The 19,384-nt window shown below is 41.2% G+C and overlaps 1 protein-coding gene across 1 annotated transcript; it reads right to left on the bottom strand.

The window, feature by feature from the left end:
• Window positions 1–6,426: 6,426 nt before the first annotated feature.
• LOC117668064 (E3 ubiquitin-protein ligase TRIM15-like) lies at window positions 6,427–17,759 on the bottom strand. The gene is made up of 4 exons (XM_034421759.3): window positions 17,638–17,759; window positions 12,255–12,350; window positions 10,563–10,661; window positions 6,427–7,651 (listed from the first exon to the last, which is right to left on the bottom strand). The coding sequence occupies exons 1-4, from the start codon at window positions 17,705–17,707 to the stop codon at window positions 7,131–7,133; spliced, it is 786 nt and encodes a 261-aa protein (XP_034277650.2). The 5' UTR covers window positions 17,708–17,759; the 3' UTR covers window positions 6,427–7,130.
• Window positions 17,760–19,384: the final 1,625 nt, after the last annotated feature.

Here is a 19,384-nt window from a genome sequence, read left to right on the forward strand (position 1 = left end):
AGCCAAAATCCTTTTGGTTTCTCTAGGAGGCCTCTAAGTTGTCAGAAGAAAGGAACATTCTAATGACATACAGCTTAAAGGTTGGTTAGGTCAAGGGGATCCACATGAGTTAAAAGTTGTCTATCGTCAGAAGATGATTTGAATCTATGCTTCAGTAACTTTTTAGAAGAATTATTATAACTGTTCTGCAAACTCAGTAATTAGGAAATGTCAATTAAAAATTTTTGACGTTTCAAATACTTTCATACTCAATTATATTTCAGAGTATTGACTCAAAATACCTCATTTAGATTGTTTGTTTTATTTTTGAAGCTGTCTCCTTAATGTTTTTATGTCTGCGTGCATTCTGCATACTTAACAGATGGCACGTTTGTTCGTTTGTATGTTTGTTTGTTGTTTGTTTGTTTGTCAGCAGCATAAACTGCTGCCTTTTTGGGAATTGTCACAGAGATGAGTTGGAAATTGCGATGTGTGGTGGGAGAGATTCAGTGGCATTTTTGTCTAGGGTGTTGGATTCTGCCTCGAGAGTGTGCTTGTTTTTGTTCACTTCAGTTTGCGGGGAGATTAGGTGTTGGTGCTGAGGGGCTGGTTTGTTTATGGGGGGATGTGCGGTGGTTGAAGGAAGAGAGGAAGTTTTAAGGGAAGTCAGAAAGTTGCCTTTAAGTTTGTCTACACAGACTTGTGCTGACAGCGGTAGGAGAATTGTATAAGAAGGAGTTAGAGAAAGTAGAATTGATGGAAAGGAGAAGGTATGTGATTTGTTTTTGGAAAGTTATGGAAGTTGGCAGATTGAAATGTGGAAGTGCTAAGAAGTAGAAGAGAAGTGGTGATATGGGCAGGGAAGACAGCGTTAAAGATTGCCCGATCCAAAGAAGAGGTGTTTTTCGTTGACAGAGATCAGATAAAGTGAACAAAGCATTTGAATATACTTAATCAGTGAAGGGAGTGTTGGAAGATTTGAGAAGCTCAATATTAAAAGCACAAGAAAATTCCCCTAAAGAAAATAAGCAGAAACTCAGGCAGAGTTCAGCCCCCACCTTTACCAATGGGCCATTAAGAAACTGAGACGCCACCTTATTTTCCACGACAAAAGAAGAATAAAAGATGTGTTTGTTTCTTGCTTGCCTTACTAGGAACAATAAACTGATTCCAGGAGTTTTGAATTCAGGAAGGGAAAGCTCTGCCTTTCAGCAATCTTTAAAGGGAAAGACTCCCCCCCCCCACAGGAGTAGTTAAAAAAAATATCACTCCTGATAGAAAGGAGGGGCGGCGTCTCCGCCTCCATCTATAAACAAGCAAGAATTAAGATAATTCTATGCAAAATTAATTGAATCTGGACCTTGGAGTTTGAAATGGGAGGGACAGGAAAGAGGAAGCCTTGAAAATTTGAAACAGGCTTTAACCAGGGCTCCTGTATTGGGTTTGCCAAATTTGGAAAAGCCATTCAGTCTCTTTGTAGGCACACACACACACACACACAAATTGAATTGCACGAGGGGTGTTGGCTCAGAAAGTAGGAAATTGACCTTTGGGGAGCCCTCATTGTAAGCACCCCACATCAAGTTAGAACTATCCTTCAGTGGTGGTTATCTGATTCAAGATTCTAAACAACAATGAAACAATTTTAATGCAGCAGACAAATTTGATTTTCCCTACAGATCACAATTTGAATCAAGCACAGTTCTTAACCAACACCAGATCAATGGATCACCTTGGATGAGAACATTATGGTGTTGAAATAATTGGTTTACATACAAAAACAAGACCTGATTTGGAGGGACACCCCCTGGAGACAAATTGCCTCGAAATTGGTCTGCTCAAACCTTTGAATTGTATTCATTAAATTAAGCTCTATGGACAGGGAGCCTGGATAGCTCAGTAGACAAATGCATTGTAATTTAACACCAGCTGTCTGCAATTACTGTAAATTCGAATCTCACCAGGCTCAAGGTTGACTCAGCCTTCCATCCTTTCTAAGGTAGGTGAATTGAGGACCCAGTTTGTGGGGGGCAATAAGCTGACTTTATGACGGCTATTGCTTAATGCATTGTAACCCTTAGTCTCTGGACATCATTTGGCAAAATATGGGTGGAGTCATTGGGGACTTCAAGCTATTGTATATGAACTTTTAAACTAAGCTATGGTTGTATTGGGATATATCCTTTAGTAACATCAATTATAAACAAATGTTTGGTTTGTAAAAAGGTGAATGAACATGCTGTCAGAAAACAACAGATGGGTAAGAGGTACCACCAGCTTTAAGACCATTTCAATGTATTCATGTGGATTTTACAGAATTACCAAAAGTGGGGAGTGTAAAATATTTATTAGTCATAGTGAACCACCTCATAAGGTGGGTTGCAGCTTTTATCTGCAGTAATGCTACAGCAATAGTGGTGTCAAAAGTTTTACCCAACCTAGACAGATTATCATCATATGAACTGTTGTTTGGAGTAGTTTTCACTACAGGAAGCATATGCATTACTTCTTTGGAAACCAGAGACAAAGTATTGAAACAATATGTGTATAACCTGTCCAGATATTTTGAAGTTTTTAGGAAATAAGGACTATTAGCCCAAACACCACCTTTGAAGTTTCCAGTCCACAAATTCCACCACAATGATTGGATGTTAATCCAAACTGGATGGAAGTTAGACCTCAAGTGAACGGGCCCAATCTCATCAAGGAAATCCATTGAAGTTGATGATCCAAAAGACCCAAGGGACTGGTAGGCAGCCACCAGTGGGAATAGCGTTCTTCATCATCTGGACTATTTTTGTATTTTTTCTTTCTTAGGATTCAGTGGTTGCCTATGCTGTTTCCCAACTGAAAAGGACTACAACTGCTCAGATTCCTTTGCGCACTCGCCCAGATGTATTGGTTTTGTAATTGTGTTTTTAAGATCTTAGAAGGACAATCCTGGATCCACTGGATGAGACTGATACCAGGTAACAAAAAAAAAAAAAACTGACAGACCATTGGCGCGGGAGTTTAAGAAAAATACACCCTGCTGAGTTCTACCGGGAACAAACTCTCAACGCACGGTGGTGATCATCAGCCCTGCTGAATCACTCCGGAAACTGATTCTCAACGCACGGCGGAAGATTCATCAAGAGGAAACTACCTTCACATTGCACATATACATTTTCTTAGCTTTAATATAACTCTTTCTTACACATGCTAATGTTATTAGAAGTTTGGGAGTACGTTTTGTGGGTACTTGTTTTTCTAATCTTGCTAGTAATTTTGTTTTACATATATAAGGAACATTTTTGTGGTAGGCCTAATTTTTCTTGCTACTGCTATATCCCAAACCACACACACCACTAACCCTTTCCCTGACGTAGTGAGCTTCACACCATAGTTGATTATGATTTGTTTATGGCTTTGGACATTATTTGCACTAGGACTCTCAAGTGAACATAAGATGAACATTGATTCCCCAAGTAGAGACACTTTAGGTCAAGTTCACTCCCGCCAAAAACGCATTGTCTATGCACGGGGTTCTTACTTTAGACCTAAGTCAACTCCACCACCTAAGGTTGCACTATTGACATTCCCAGCTGAGGGGGGAATAGATAAGGAAAATGGGCCTCTACAACAATTGCATAGAGGAGACTATATATCACGGATTTTGGAATAAAGCCAAGATCTTGTTAAACAGTATGACCCTACCCTAGGTCAGAAATGCTGCTTATGTTTATCTGCTAGCCCTGCATCTTATCATGCTGTTCCTGTCAAACCACAACTCTGGGTTAGAACAAAGGCTACCAGAAATAAACTTTAAGAATGGAAAGTGGGGTGGATGGAATCTGTCCAAGACCATTTCAACCTTCAGAATTTCCGCTCTGGTTCAACTTAAAGTCCAAATCAGATTTGTGTATCCTTTTTCCACCTGGAAATACTACCTCTCGATATGTTTTTGAAGGACCAATTCTCAGAGATAAACAGAAGGACCCCTCACTGGAAGTCCCATTGCAACCACTGGCAGGAATGTTTGTGGCAGGGACTTAGGGGTTTGGACTAATGCAAGAAACTACTGAGTGCATGCCTTTTCCATAAATCTTCTTATGTGGAAAGGATGCATATTTGTGTTTATCAACAAACTGGACAGGAACATGTAACGAATCAGGTGTGGTCAGAGAAATTGCCAAGGAATTGCAGGATAGGGCTTCCAAGATAGGTCAGAGGTTATAAACAACTGACATGTGGTTTTCTTGGTTGCCTGGATCCGGGTGGATTAATATGGCTGTGGCAGGCCTAGTTTTTATTCCTTGTGCAATCCCTATGCTGAAACATCTATCAATAAGAGCAGTAAAGGAGATTCAAGTTGAAAAGGAACTAGCTTTGACAGAACATTTTCTTAATCAACTTGGTCCCTATCCTGTGGAAGAACATAAAGATTCTGAGGCAGACCCATATGAGGAAATGGAACCTGTAGAAAAAGGTAGAGAATCTCCCCAAGAATCAAGAGAGTGGAAAATAAAAAAAACAATCAAGAACTACCTATCCTTTACTTTTATTAATTATCTTTTGTTAGACCCTATATATGGTAGATTTGTTTATTGGAACTTTGTATACTCAGAAGTTAAAATTATATGAGAATAGTGAAAGTTTCTGCATTGAAAAACTTTCAGAGGGGGGAATAATGTAATGAAGCGGGCTCTGATAGATCACCACTGGATAACTTTCTATTCACTCTATTCTAAAAAGCAATGCTTCCGGTTGGAAAAATTACAAACTCAGCCAAAATCCTTTTGTTTCCTTTAGGAGGCCTCTAAGTTGTCAGAAGAAAGGAACATTCTAATGACATACAGCTTAAAGGTTGGTTAGGTCAAGGGGATCCACATGAGTTAAAAGTTGTCTATCGTCAGAAGATGATTTGAATCTATGCTTCAGTAACTTTTTAGAAGAATTATTATAACTGTTCTGCAAACTCAGTAATTAGAAAATGTCAATTAAAAATGATAAATGTATATGACCATATGAATTGCTGAGTTAACAGAATCCTTTGTCTAGAAGGGTATAAAACCATTGTACCTAATTTCTGTCTTTGTTCAACGCTTCATGTACAGAGCCTTGAACCTATTGCGTAATATATAAAATTTGTCTCTGATTAATCTAAAAGTTGTGTTTGTCTTATTAAATCCACAACAATATAGTTTAACAATTGATCTCCCAAAGAGGCCATTTTGGGCTGATGGCCTTCCACTTATAACCAATAAATTCTATACAGGACTTACACGCAACATGGGGAATTTTTTTTTTCTTAAATTCAGTATAGGAAACATGAATGAAAAGTGAACACAACTGCAATGGTGCATCTGAACCAGCCAAGCAGATTCCACAGTGTGTCTAGGCAGACGTCTGTCTTCCCAGCAAAAGGCTCCGTGAAAGTTGGAACTTGATAGGAGCAAAGAAATAGTTACAAATGGAGATGATTTTAAAGTTCCTATGATTAAACTCTGATTATGAGAGTCTGGGAACACTTTAACTGTGTTTGGGCACTTATGAGAAGAACAGGAAAAAGGTCTATACCCAGGGTGTCAAACTCAAGGCCCACGGGCCAAATTTGGCCTGCTGGGTGCTTAAATCTGGCCCACAGGCCTGACCTGGAAGTATCAAAGAACCAGACCACAGTGCCTCTGCCGGCCAAAATGGGCCGCAGGAGACCTGTGTGCAGCCATCCCATGGCCTGTTTTTGGCCTGAAGAGTTCTGTAGGAGGCCAGGGAGGCTGAAAATGGGCCTCACAGGACCTCCGCATGGCCTGTTTTTGGCCTGAACATGCTGCAGGAGTCCGGGGAGGCTGAAAACGGGCTGCATAGAAGCCTTACAGGGCCTCCGTGCGTCCTGTTTTCAGCCAGGAGTATGCTGCAGAAAGCCATGGAGGCCAAAAACGAGGGGTGGCAAGATGCTGCAGGAGGCATCCGTCCCCCCCACTCCCTCCCCCCCCCCAGCCTGTAGAGAAGAACTACAATATTGATGTGGCCCTCAAAGAAATCCAGTTTGACACCCTGGTCTATACCAAAGAACCAAAGGCTTTTGCTTAGTATGGTGTAACCTCACAGAAGCAATGCATGTTAAATGTATAGAATTGTGTCAGGAAATTCCATATACAATGATAATAACAGTCTAACACACTTTGTCAAGTTAATTAGGGAAACAAAAGAGAGTTCTTTGTCTTCCAATGAGTCTACTCCTGACTTACTTGATTTTGGGTTTCCCAGAGAAGGCAGGAAAAAGTGATTTTTGTCTCCAGATTCCAAATTATTAGAGGAGATCTCAGTTTCATCTACTCTTTGCCCATCGAAATGTAGTTTCGGGGCTTATAGATCTCATCAATTGGCATTATTCCTAATGGGTGAATTCTAGATGGTCATGAAGTTCCTTCTTTCAATTCACAGTAAACAACTTGAGTCATGACAGAGTTTTATAATCATAATTTATTGCTAAAAACACATGGTCAGCTTTCCACAACTTGCTAAAATGAGGCACAATTTTACCCCTTTTCCTTTGAGGTTCTGAATGTTAGATAATTGGGCAGTGGGCTCAATTATTTCTTCTTTTTTGGCCAAGGGGTAATATTAAAAAGCACTGAAAAGAGGAATTCAGCAAATGCCTTGCCGAGCCCCTACATTCAGAAATTAGAAAGAACATGCAGTAGATGTTCCTCAGAAAGTGAAGCGAGCATTGTGTGAAGACTTAAAAGTTATCTAAGATGCTTCCATAGCGATCTGATTCCTGGTAGAACATTGGTGGGGTCCTCTCTTAAAACATCCCCTTTCTTTTAAAAATATCCATTTCCCCCTGTGTTTTAATCTCTGTGGATATGTTGTTTTTTGTTACTTGAATGTCTGAAAAAATCTGGGAGCTTTTTCATCCCTTAAATAGTTGACTCTGGTTAGCTTGCTAGGGGTGGCATTGGGAGACATGAGGAAGGTGAGATAGAAGGAGACCTTTGATTTAGAAGATAATGCAGTTGTCTTCTACATCAAAAGGGGAAAGGAAAGTCAAAGGAAGTCAAAGACACTCATGACAATGGTGTGCATGGAAAACACAAGGAGTGGAGGAGAGCTGAAGGCAGATAGTCTGAAGGTCTTCAGTGTGATGACCCCTTTGCTCCACTATCTCATGGATGGAGCAGAAGCTGTCCATTCCACTTATGGATCAAGAACCAAGCGTGAATCTTCTCTCTAGCAAAATTTGCTTTAGGAAAAGTGAAGAGTTCAGCATTCGTGTCACCATCAAAGAATGCTATGAGGCCTTCTGAATAGTCCAGAGAAACTCGGATCCTTCTCGGCGAACGACTCAGTGACAAATTTGTCCTGGGATGAGTGATGGCTTGGTGCTGGCCTTCAATTCGCTGCACTCCCCAGTAACCTCCACTTGGATGAAGGGCAATGGGCCCATTTCGGTTTGCAGACTCCCTAACAATCCCCACCCCCCACCAGTTTCCTTCTCTGACCACCTCTACCTCCCAGCAAAGCTTCCCAGAGCTAAAGCTCTCGTGGCTTAGGACACTGGCCAAAAGTTCGTATCTCAGAGGACTGCCGTTCACTTGCTGTTTCATGCCTTTCCATCTTACGCTTTTCAAATCTGGAGATACGTAGAGCTGGGGGTGAGCTGTGGATGGATCCAGAGTCAGGTTTGCTGTTTGAAAGAAAGAAAACAGTTTTGGGGAGAAGGAATTGCCATCCTTTGCATGCCATCTAGTTTTTCTTAGCTCATGAATTTTAGAAAACAAACATTTTGTCTGATTGGGTCAAGGAATAAGGCTTTCTGCCCCAAAACCTTGGAAGAACTGGAAGTAATAAGATAAAGCTGGCTGGGAAAAATAGCAATTGCATTAAGGAATTGCTGTATGTCTTTTCAGGATAGCTTTTGTTCAATTATATACCATAAGCCTTCTGCTTTATAGACACCCTATCAGTTGACTCTGGATGTAATAGTAAAAAACTAGACTTCGTATTTTATAGAAATGTTACCTGGGTGATGCAAAATTAGTAAATTAAAATAAATTACAAAATTACCTTGCATAATTAATATACACAGTTTGCATAATTTACATACTATTTGTCTATATTGTGCACAAAATGGCTCTTGTATAAAATTTCCATAAATTCTGATCTAACAGACGTTTGGCTTTAACAGTTATCCTTTTCCTTCCATTTCTCTGTAAAAGTGAGGTTTGATTAAAACTTTAGTTTTGCTCCTACTCTTCCTTCCTCTAATTCTCTCTTGTTCAAATTAATGATTGCTGGTTTTGATATGTTGATCTCCGTGCTGTGTAATCTTGTCCTTTCACGTGTTCTCTTTGTTGCCTCCATAGGTAGTTCTCTACTTACAATAATTTGTTTAGTGACAGCACTGAAAAAAGTGATTTATGACTGGTTCTCACACTTATGACCATTGTAGCATCCGCACAGTGACGTGATCAAAATTTGGGCACTTGATAACTGGGATGTATTTATGATGGATGCAGCATCTTGGGGTCTAGGAATTATCATCTGCAAGCTTCCTAGGGAGTTTCTGACAAGCAAAGTAAATGGGGGAAGATTCCAGATTTGCTTAACAATCACATGATTCACTTGACTGCAGTGATTTGCTTAACAACCATGGCAAAAAAAGGTCATAAAATGGGACATGGCTAACTTAATAACTGCCAATGGAAATTTTGACCTCAGTAAATTGAGGACTACCTGTATTAAAGTTTAAATCCTTCCATTCTTCGTTTTTCGACTTTCCATTCCAGAAACTCTTGAAGCACAACAGCCCTGAAGCATTTTTTTAGAACTTTTTCAAGAGGCAACTGGACTTTCTGGTTGTTCTTTGAAGACGTTTCGCTTCTCATCCAAGAAGCTTCCTTAGAGCTGAATAAGCTTCTTGGATGAGAAGCGAAACGTCTTCAAAGAAAAACCAGAAAGTCCAGTTGCCTCTTGAAAAAAGCACCTTTGGGGCAACCATGACCTGGATGACTGTGAATCACCAGAGACATTGGTTTAGAAGTTTTATCTTGGAGAAAGGAGGTTCTCTTTGCCCTTCTTCCAGGACAGGGAGGCATGTCTCCATTCAGCAGCAGCAGCAGGAGGAGGTGGAGTATATAGCTCCCCATGTATGACTGTTTCATCTAAACCCTTTCAGATATTTTGAAATTGAGGCATAAGGGATATGGTACTTAGGGAAACTGCTTCACTTGTGTTAGTGCCTACACACCAGGGGTGAAATGCTACCAGTTCGCTCTGGTTTGGGAAAACTGGTAGTAAAAAAAGCTACTGATTCCTCAGAACCGGTATTTCCAACGATCAGCTGTTCTGCGTGGTTTAGCTTGGCTAGAAAGTAGGAAATCCTGCTTTCTAGCCAAGCTAAATCACGCGGCACAGCTGATCCCCCACCCTCGTTGTTCTACTTACCTTCCCAACCCTCCTTTTGGCACATTCTGCGCATGTGCGCGTGCATGCAATGCACATTTGATGCATACTGCACATACACACACATACGGCGTGTGGTGCATATGGCGCATGCACGACCAGCAAACCGGTAGCAAACCGGTTCAGATTTCACCACTGCTACACACCTATCTAGAATGTTTATAAACCATTCCTCTAAAAATGCAGGTCTTGTTTTGAATTAGATGTGGATCTAAATTCAAGACGTGAACTTATTATAAGTAGCCTTGAACTACGCAGCTATGTTTTTTAACGTACAATCATTCTCGGGTGGCAGATATTGTCTCACTGGAAGGCACACGTTTCTTTTGTTCATCATGTGCATCACTTTGCTTTTCCAATTCTTTACTTTTGGGGATGGGCTTGAAATAGATCTTCCTCAAACTGGCCTCATCTGGAAACCTCTGATGCAGGAGTGAAAGTGCAGGTTCTGACAGGTTCTGGAGAACTGCTAGCAGAAATTTTGAGTAGTTCGGAGAACCGGTAGTGGGAATTTTGAGTAGTCTGAGAAAAGGCAAATGCCATCTCTGTCTGGCCCCAGACTGGGGTGGGAATGGGGATTTTGCAGTATCCTTTCTCCTGCCACACCCACCAAGCCACGCCCACAGAACTGTAAAAAAATTTGGATTTCACCACTGCTCTGATGAATTTTCTCCCCTTGATACCTGAAGAAAGCATTTCATTTTCTGCTGGATTGTGCCCAAAGGGAGGGAAAACACCAGCAACTTAATTTCTTAGCTCAGACAGAAAGACTAGGCAAAAAAAAAAAAATTATTTTTTTTTGCTTTGTCACATATAGATGGTAAAAAGTCCCTTCTTTGTTTTTACACTTCCAACGTATGTTATTTCCATTAGGAAATAACTGAACGTTATTTCTCTCAGGTTTGGTCCACAAATACTTCTCCTATCCTATCCCCTTATTTCCCTGCCACACTAGGAAGCCAAAATGACCACCGTGGAGCTTCAAAGGACACTGGATCATCCTGTCACTGGAGCAAAGTCTATTTCTGAAAACACCTCATCAGTGTGTGAGCTTTTCCACCACATCTTGAAAGTCGTTAAAACCACAAAGAGGAATAACTATGTTGCTCAATGCTAGAGCAGTTGGAGTTTACCTGTTATGCTGTTTGTAGCAGATCGACAAGGAATACAGTTGAGCATGCAACTCCGGATCTGGTAAGGTGCAGGTTTTGAAAAAGCATGAACCTGGAAATCTTAAAAAAATAATTTGAGTTTAATGCCATCCATACTATCTGTTTTATGTTGGTTCACAAGTGACTCAGGGAAGTAGAAAACCCCATTAGATTTTTGATATTCTGAGTTATTTTAAGAAACAAAGTCCCTATGAATAAGAGTAAAATATCAAGAAGCATCAGTAACAGTAACATAGTTGGAAGGGACCTTGGAGGTCATCTAGTCCAACCCCCTGCTCACACAGGAGACCTGGGATTCGAACCGCCGAACTGCCAACCTTTCTGATCGACAAGCTCAGTAGCTTTGTCTCAGATTCAGTCATTTCAAAGGATTTCCTCACCAATGAACCCAATTCACAAATTCAAGTTATTAATTGCTCGGTCACTCATGCCATGGTCATCTTCTGTTTAGACTATTGCAATGTGCTCTACATGGGGCTACCCTTGAAAAGTATCCAGAAGCTTCAGCTGGTACAGAATGCAGCCGTGCAGGGAAACTTGGGCACCCAAAGAACAGGGCATATAACACCTTTCCTGCACAAGCTGCATTGGGTCCCAGTTTGCTTCCTGGTCCAATTCAAAGTATTGGTTATAATCCTTAAAGCCCTATATGGCAGGAGACCAGGCTACCTACAGTATCATCTTTGTCCTAGTACATCAGCCTGTCCCACTTGATCAAAGTAGGGAAGACTTGTTGTGGACCCCATCAAACAATTCTGACTGGTGGGATCCCAGGAAGAGAGATTCTCTGCTGTTGTCCCCACCTTTTGGAACATCCTACCCTCCCACAGAGGTGAGACTGCCCCCCTCCCCGCTCTCCTAGCCTTTCGGAAAGGTGTAAAACATGGGTCTGAGGGCTTTGCTTGGAGTATACAGTGGAGTACACAGCCATGGATTAGCACCCTGAAAGTTCTCCCCTCTCCTTTTGATTAACCTTAATGTTGAATTTTACTTATCCTTGCCTCTTTTAAACATTTTATATACCGTTTTTATGTTTTAATATTTTATTTGTGTGCTCCCCTCTGAGGGAGATGGGTGGTTTCTGAATTTAATAATTAAACAGATAAATAAAATATTTTGGGTGTGAATATGGTTCTATGCAGGGGTGGGCTCCTGGGGGCTTGACAGGGTTCGGTTGATCCTCTAGCCAAGGAACGCTGGGGTGCAGTGAACCCCCAAATGCCACCCCTGGCTGGCCACGCCCACCCTGCCCCTCCCTTCCCAGGAGTCTCCATGCGGCCTGTTCATCATTCCAGGTAAGTGCAGGGGCCGCGCAGAGGGTCTGGGAGGGCAAAAAATGGGCCTATCGGAGGTTCCCGAAGTCAGGAAATGGGCCTGTTTCTGGCCCCCAGACGGCCTCCAGACCATGGGGAAGCAATTTTCACCCTCCAGGAGGCTCAAGGAAAGCCTCTGGAGCCTGGGGAGGGTGAAAAACACACACACACCCCGCCGTGGTGCAGGTGGCCAAGTAGGCCACACCCACCGAGCAACGGGGCAACAAACCCGTTGCTAAAGAATCTGAAGCCCATACAGGTTCTGTGTATTCCTATAACTACACATTGCAGCATGAAAAAAGCATAACAAGCTAGGAGAAGATTGCAGAACTTGTCTTACCTCCACGCACGAGAAGAATCAAAAGCACAGCCAGAGCTACATTTCCCGCCACTGAAATGCCAAGCACAATCTTGCAGCAGAGATTAAAGGAACAACCTGTGGATATTAACCATAGAGTTTAACCTTCCATCCCTCCACCAGCTTCCATAACTGTCTTGTGGGGTATTAAAATATTGGGCTTCGGCCCAGGTTTACACTCAGCCATGGAAACCCACAATTTGAGGGTCAGGCTCACTCTTTCAGCCCAACCTTCCTCCCAGGGACATTAGATGGGGAAGTAAAGCAGATGCCACAGGTGACCACAGGATCTTATTGCCTTGAACAAAATTATGAAAGTGGCATTGTTCAGTTGCACTATAAATTCTGCTCCTCTTGTTATATCGTGTGATATGACAGCAGAGTTACAGAAGGGGGGGTCCATCATTCTTCAACCCTTTCAATCAGAATAGAGCTGAAAGGGACCTTGGAGATCTTCTAGTCCAACCCCCTGCTCAAGCGGCTGTCCAGTCTCTTCTTAAAAGGTTTTCCATTTCCTTTCAGAAGACGCTGAAGGAGAGATTGCTTTGCATTTCCCCTATATTTCCTTTTGGTTTAACTAATTCCTCAGCAAAGCCTGTTGTAAGCATAAGAACCAGAAATAAAAGACTGAAGAACAATTTCAAAGTTAAAATGAAACCTAAAACCGAGAGATGCGGCAGCCCAGCTTTGTACCTAAAAGCTAAAGAGGTTGCCTTTTTCCAAAGGTTTCCTGGGAAGGCCTTAAGGGAAGACTCGGGACAATGGGCGAATGATAAGTAGGCAGCAGCTTTTGCAAAGGCCAAAAACGATCAACCTGTGGTCTTTCCAATGGATAATTTCAACTTCTTCCAGACCAGCTAATCCCACTTTTGGCCACAAGTGGGAGCCATGAATGGGTTTTGGGGGTTTTTTTTTTGCTTCCTTATGTATTAGCTGGCACCAGACTGCCTTGACTATATGGTTTTGTATAGAAGGAATTGTAGGCAGGTGCAGGCTTAGCAAAGAACATTATGGGGATGAGGTGCTATGCTTTGAATCTTTTCGGTGAGAGATCTTTTCTAGAGGCACAGCCCTGCATTTTTTCTTGAGCAGCCTAGAAAGTCTTCTAGCATAAAATTTAGAGATCTTCTTCTCTTCCAGGAAGGAGACCTGTGGATGGTGCTGTCAGGATAGGATAGGATAGGATAGGATAGGATAGGATAGGATAGGACAGGACAGGACAGGACAGGACAGGACAGAACAGGACAGAATAACAGAGTTGGAAGGGACCTTGGAGGTCTTCTCGTCCAACCCCTGCTCAAGCAGGAAACCCTATACCATTTCAGACAAATGGTTGTTCAATCTCTTCTTAAAATCCTCCAGTGTTGGAGCACCCACAAGTCGTTCCAATGATTGTTTTAACTGTCAGGAAATTTCTCCTTAGTTCTAGATTGCTTCTCTCCTTGATTAGTTTCCATCCATTGTTTCTTGTCCTGCCTTCAGGTGCTTTGGAGAATAGCTTAACTCCCTGTTCTTTGTGGCAGCCCCTGAGATACTGGAACACTGCTATCATGTCTCCCCTAGTCCTTCTCTTCATTAAACTAGACATTCCCAGTTCCTGTAACCGTTTGTCATATGTTTTAGCCTCCAGTTCTATAATCCTCTTTGTTGCTCTTCTCTGCACTCTTTCTAAAGTCTCAAAATGTTTTTTACATCGTGGCGACCAAAACTGGGTGCAATATCCCAAGTGTGGTCTTACCAAGGCATTATAAAGTGATATTAATACTTCACAAGACCTTGATTCTATCCCTCTCTCAACACAGCCTACAACTGTGTTGGCTTTTTTTGTTTGTTTGTTTGTTTTTTGTTTTTTTGCAGCTGCAGCACATTGCTGATAAGGAAAGACCACATAGTTAAGGAAGATGGTTAGTGGATTCCCCCTGGCTTTGTTTCTCCTTCCCTTGTCACAAGACTGACAAAATGTAGAAGTCCATCTAGTTGCTTAATACTTGCTCCTCGGTTGCTCTTGAAACAAGAAAATTCCCTACCCAGAAAACCAATGTCACTATGACTCTAGACATAGAGAGACAATAGAGCAGAGGTCAAAGTCACTGTAACAGTGAGATGGGATGCCTATACATTTAATATAGGTAGTCCTTGATGTACAACCACAATTGAGCCCCAAATTTACGTTGCTAAGTGAGAAATTTATTAAGTGGGTTTTGCTCCATTTTACAACTTTTCTTGCCACATTGGTTAAGTGAATCGCTGCAATTGTTAAATTAGTAACGCCGTTGTTAAGTGAATCTGGTTTTCCCATTGACTTTGTTTGCCAGAAGGACACAAAGTGGGATCACATGACCCTGGGACACGGCAACCGTCATAAATATGAACCAGTTGTCAAGCATCTGAGTGTAAATCACATGACCATGGCAGCGGGGGTGTGTGTGTGCTGCAATGATCATAAGTGCGAAAAATGGTCATAAGGTACTTTTTGCAGTGTTGCTGTAACTTCGAAGCATCACTAAATGAACTGTTGTAAGCCATGGACCAGTGGTGGGATTCAGCCAGTTCGCACCACTTCGGGAGAATTGGTTGTTAACTTTGTGAGCAGTTTGGCAAACTGGTTGTTGGAAGAAATCATTAGGGCAGAGAACCGGTTGTTAAATTACTTGAATCCCACCACTGCCAAGTACTACCTACCTGTAAATAAACTTTAAAAACTGTTCCTCCTGTGCCAGCACAACAGAGACGTTCACCTTGCCCTCATTTCACCAATATCTTATAAATACTCAGTCTTTAAATATGCACAGGACAATTGAATACCTCCTTGCGGCTTGGAGACACTAATCCCGCCACAACATAAACCTTGCCAGGTTTTACACAACAGTGATTAAAATGCACCTGTGTCTCAAACCGGCCTTAATATGTATTTGAATTGTTTGTTGAGAGTGTTTGGTATTATGAGAGATATAGTGAGGTATCAGTGATGGGTTGCCCCTGGTTCGGACCAGTTCTATAGAACCGGAAATAAAACGGGTGGGAGGCTCCGCCCACTGACCCTGACGTCATCAGAAGCGATCTGTGCATGCGCAGAAGCAAGGCGCATGCATGAGCAAAGCGAGCGCACGTGCGCGATCCCGTTGCGAACCGGTAGTAAAGGTAAGTAGAACCCACCCCTGTGATTGTTTGTATTCCATCCTCCTTATGCTGGTCTGCGACTTTAATAAAATTTTTAATTGAGTTGTTTAATATGCATTACTCCGCTCAATGCAGTGTTTTATCAATAAGAAATGGCAGGATATGAACTTTGGGGGAAACTAAACACATCAGTCTTCTCCCCTTTCCTAAGGATAAAATTAAAGATGAACCTTGAAGAACACAGGCTTATCTTTAGAAGCTTCAGATCATATGGGCATCGACATGTATTCCATCTTCTTTGATTTTTAAATGTTTTCTCCTGCCTAATATGACCAGATCATAAGATGGTGGAGAAGACAGGAAAATGTTGGAAATGCCACCAGACACCGGGGTCGTATTATCATATGTGGTGAACATGCGTAAAAGCCAAAAAATATTGGATAAAAATATGTATATGGTTGGAGGAGATGATACAACAGCATATCCATCTGAAACCTGAATTATTTTTGTTGGGGATTTTGCCAGGAACTTACAGTAAAGAAAATGTATATTTGATAATTCATGTAATAACTGCAGCTAGGATTGTATTTGCACAAAATTGGAAAAATGAAGAGATCCCTATGGATGAGAATGTGATTAGGAAAATATTAGAATGTGCGTAAATGAATAGGTTAACACTTGAAATTAAAGAGAAGGAACAATTTGATTATTATAACAGATGGGAACTAGTTTATCAATGGTTGGAGAATAAATATGAAAAGTGGAAAAAAGCAGAGGAGTGAAATAGAGAAAATGTTTTAACAGAGTTAAATATGTTAAGAAGAAGACTTTATTAGGTATGGTATATATTACTATTAGTATTAAGTTAAGAATACATAAAATAATAAATATGACTGTAAATTGTAATTGCTATTGTATAAAATATTTGCACAAAATATTTGTACCCAGATGACACACTGTTTAATGGAAGATGATGTTTGAATTAAAATAAAATTTTAAATTTAAAAAAAAAAGTCTGACAAGGAAGGAGTATTTTTTTTGAAGTGCATTTTGTAAAAAAAAAAAAAAATGTTATATGAAGAGCCGTTATACAGACACGAAAAAGTTGTTAGAACATAGGAAGTTGGAATACAGGAACTTCAATCGATAAAAAAAACTTCAATTTTTATAATAATTTTATTCAAAGTTTAGAAAGAACTTACAATAACACAGGCAAAGAATAGAAGAAACAAGGAGAGAAAGAAAAAGTGCAGAAAGAATAAATGAATGAATGACAAAGAAATACAAGGAACCTCCGATTTCCTTTGCAGAAAATGTAAATACAACTTTAAAATTATTTTTACCTATGATTGCAAAAAAAAAGTATCTCTCATGTTTTCTATTATCCAGGTTTTTTTTCTAATCATCAAAACCAGTGATGAAATCCAAAATGTTTTCACTACCGGTTCTGTGGGCGTGGCTTGGTGGGCATGGTGTGGCTTGGTGGGTGTGTCAGGGGAAGGATACTGCAAAATCTCCATTCCCTCCCCACTCCTGGGGGAAGGATATTGAAAAATCTCCATTCCACCCCACTCTGGGGCCAGCCAGAGGTGGTATTTGCTTTTTCTCCAAACTACTCAAAATTTCCGCTACTGGTTCTCCAGAACCCGTCAGAACCTGATGGATTTCACCCCTGATCAAAACCATAAATCATAAGAACATCTTTTTTCCAATTCATTCAGAAAGTCTAAAAGGGGTTTCCAATCAGCTTACAGATGTAGATACTGTTTTTCCTCTGAAGCTATTTTAACCATCATCATTAGAACATTAACATATTAGAAATTAATTTTTCCATCATCTTCAGCAACCATTCCTCCATTGTGGGTAGCATCAAACCTTTTCCACTATTATCACAAATTTTAAATCTATTTTTTAATCCCTCCAAGATCTTGCCCCATTGCAGGAAATGAACAAATTTGCTTAACGTTTAAAAGCTCAGTTGCTCACCGTGCCCGCCAATCAAAATGGCAAATTTACTCTGTAGATTTCAGATGTATTCTCCAGGAACAAAAAAAAAAAAAAAAACCTGCACGCATCTATAGATATTAGGAAAGACAGTCTTCGCTTTCTCTTTTTTTTTCTCTCTACAATAAAAAAGCTAAAACTCCTAGGGACTGGATTCACTTTCACCATCTTCTTAAATTGCCTTAAAAAAAATTACTGCCGACATGCAGAGGGCAGTAAAAAAATAGCTTTAAGTCGTTACCTTTGCTCTGTTTAGAAGCTGGCAAGTCTCTGTTTTGTGGGTCCATATAGGCAAGTCCATCTACATCCATCTTCCAGAGCTTGTTGTTAATGGCAATTGCAAGTTTCACAGTCTTCAAACGAGAAACTAACCAATTCCTTGAGCTTCTTAAACAGCCAGTTTGAAGCAATTACATAATTGCCTTCAGAGAGCCAACCCTATAAATGATGTTTCATTCAAAGAGGGGGAGGGTTGTTCCTTAATTGCAATCGTCAGTACACAACTGGTGCTTTGTGGACAATTCTGGGTTGAAGATGATCAGGAGACAAGTAGTGAGTTGAGGGCAGATATTTCTAGGTCTGTTGAGACTTAGAACCTCAATTTCTAAGGATGATCACTCCATTACCATTTGATTGACGAGATGTGGTGGCGCAGTGGTTAGAGTGCAGTACTGCAGGTTACTTCTGCTGACTGCTGGCTGCCTGCAATTTGGCAGTGTGAGTCTCACCAGGTTCAGGTTGACTCAGCCTTCCATCCCTCCAAGGTGGGTAAAATGAGGACCCAAATTGTTTGGGGGCAATATGCTGACTCTGTAAACAGTTTAGAGAGGGCTGTAAAGCACTGTAAAGCGGTATATAAATCGAAGTGCTATTGCTATTGCTATTCCTTTTTTCCACCATGTTTTAAGAAAGTTCAACTCCATGGCTTCTATGACATCTCTTTGGAGAAAAAAAATCCAGATGGCTGGATTGGGAAAAATGGGTAACTGTTCCATCTCCTAATTAATATAATAATGAATTATAATAAAGTAGTGATAGAAGACTCATTGCAGGTTATGGTCAGGACTCCATTGTCAGTGGGGGTTCTGTGAGAACATGAGTTCTTCTGCATACAGATAGTCCTCAACTTACAACAGTTCATTTACTGACCATTCAAAATTCGAACTGTGGGTAAAAAGTGATTTATGACCGTTTTTCACACTTACAACCATTACAGCAGCCCTGTGGTGACATGATCAAAATATAGACCCTTGGCAACTGATTCATACTTATGAAGATTTGGGTTGCCCCCGGGGTCATATGATCACTTTTTGTGAACTTCTGGCAAACAAAGTCAGTGTGGAAGCCAGATTCACTTTACAGCCATGTTATTAGCTTAATAACTGCAGCGATTCACTTAACAATTGTGGCAAGAAAGGTCATAAAATGGGGCAAAATTCACTTAACAACTGTCTTGGTTAGTAACAGAAACTTTGGGCTTAATTGTGGATGTAAGTCGAAGATTACCTATATTGTAATTTTGGAGGCCTTCTTGAAGTTCCCTCAAATGACAATTGCTGTACTCTGTCCATTCCCTTCTTCTCAGCCCTATAGCCAGAGTGGTGTAACGGTGAAGGCGCTAGACTGGAATGAGGAAACCCAGGTTCTAGTCCAGGGGTGTCAAACTTGATTTCATTGAGGGCCACAACAGGGTTGTGTTTGACCTCAGGGGGCCGGGTGGGAATGGCCAGGGTGGGAGTGGCCAGCTTGATGTCAGTCATGTTGGGCGCACCTGTGGTGACCCAAGTGCTCTGCCAGCAAACACAGAGCTTGGGAGGGCTGTGTGGGGTCCTCCTGAGCTCCATTTTCCCTGGCACAAGGCTGCAGGAAGCTGTCACAGCCGAAAATGGAGATTGGGAGGGCTGCATACGGCCCTCCCGAGCTCCGTCTTTGCTGGCAGAGGCACCATGGGCCAGTCCTTTGCTGTTTCCAGAGCAGCCCCATGGGCC

The sequence above is a fragment of the Pantherophis guttatus genome, chromosome 2 (assembly GCF_059756535.1).
Source record: "Pantherophis guttatus breed Tessera chromosome 2, ASM5975653v1, whole genome shotgun sequence".
In the NCBI taxonomy this organism is placed as follows: domain Eukaryota; kingdom Metazoa; phylum Chordata; class Lepidosauria; order Squamata; family Colubridae; genus Pantherophis; species Pantherophis guttatus.

Bases quoted from the DNA above. Each gene is read 5' to 3' on its own strand.
- LOC117668064 (XM_034421759.3), bottom strand. From the start codon at position 17,707: ATGGATGTAGATGGACTTGCCTATATGGACCCACAAAACAGAGACTTG. The intron at 10,662-12,254 runs GTAAGACAAGTT...TATTTTTTTAAG, and splicing joins GATTCTTCTCGTGCGTGGAG to ATTTCCAGGTTCATGCTTTT. The intron at 7,652-10,562 runs GTAAACTCCAAC...TCTTTCAAACAG, and splicing joins TGCTACAAACAGCATAACAG to CAAACCTGACTCTGGATCCA.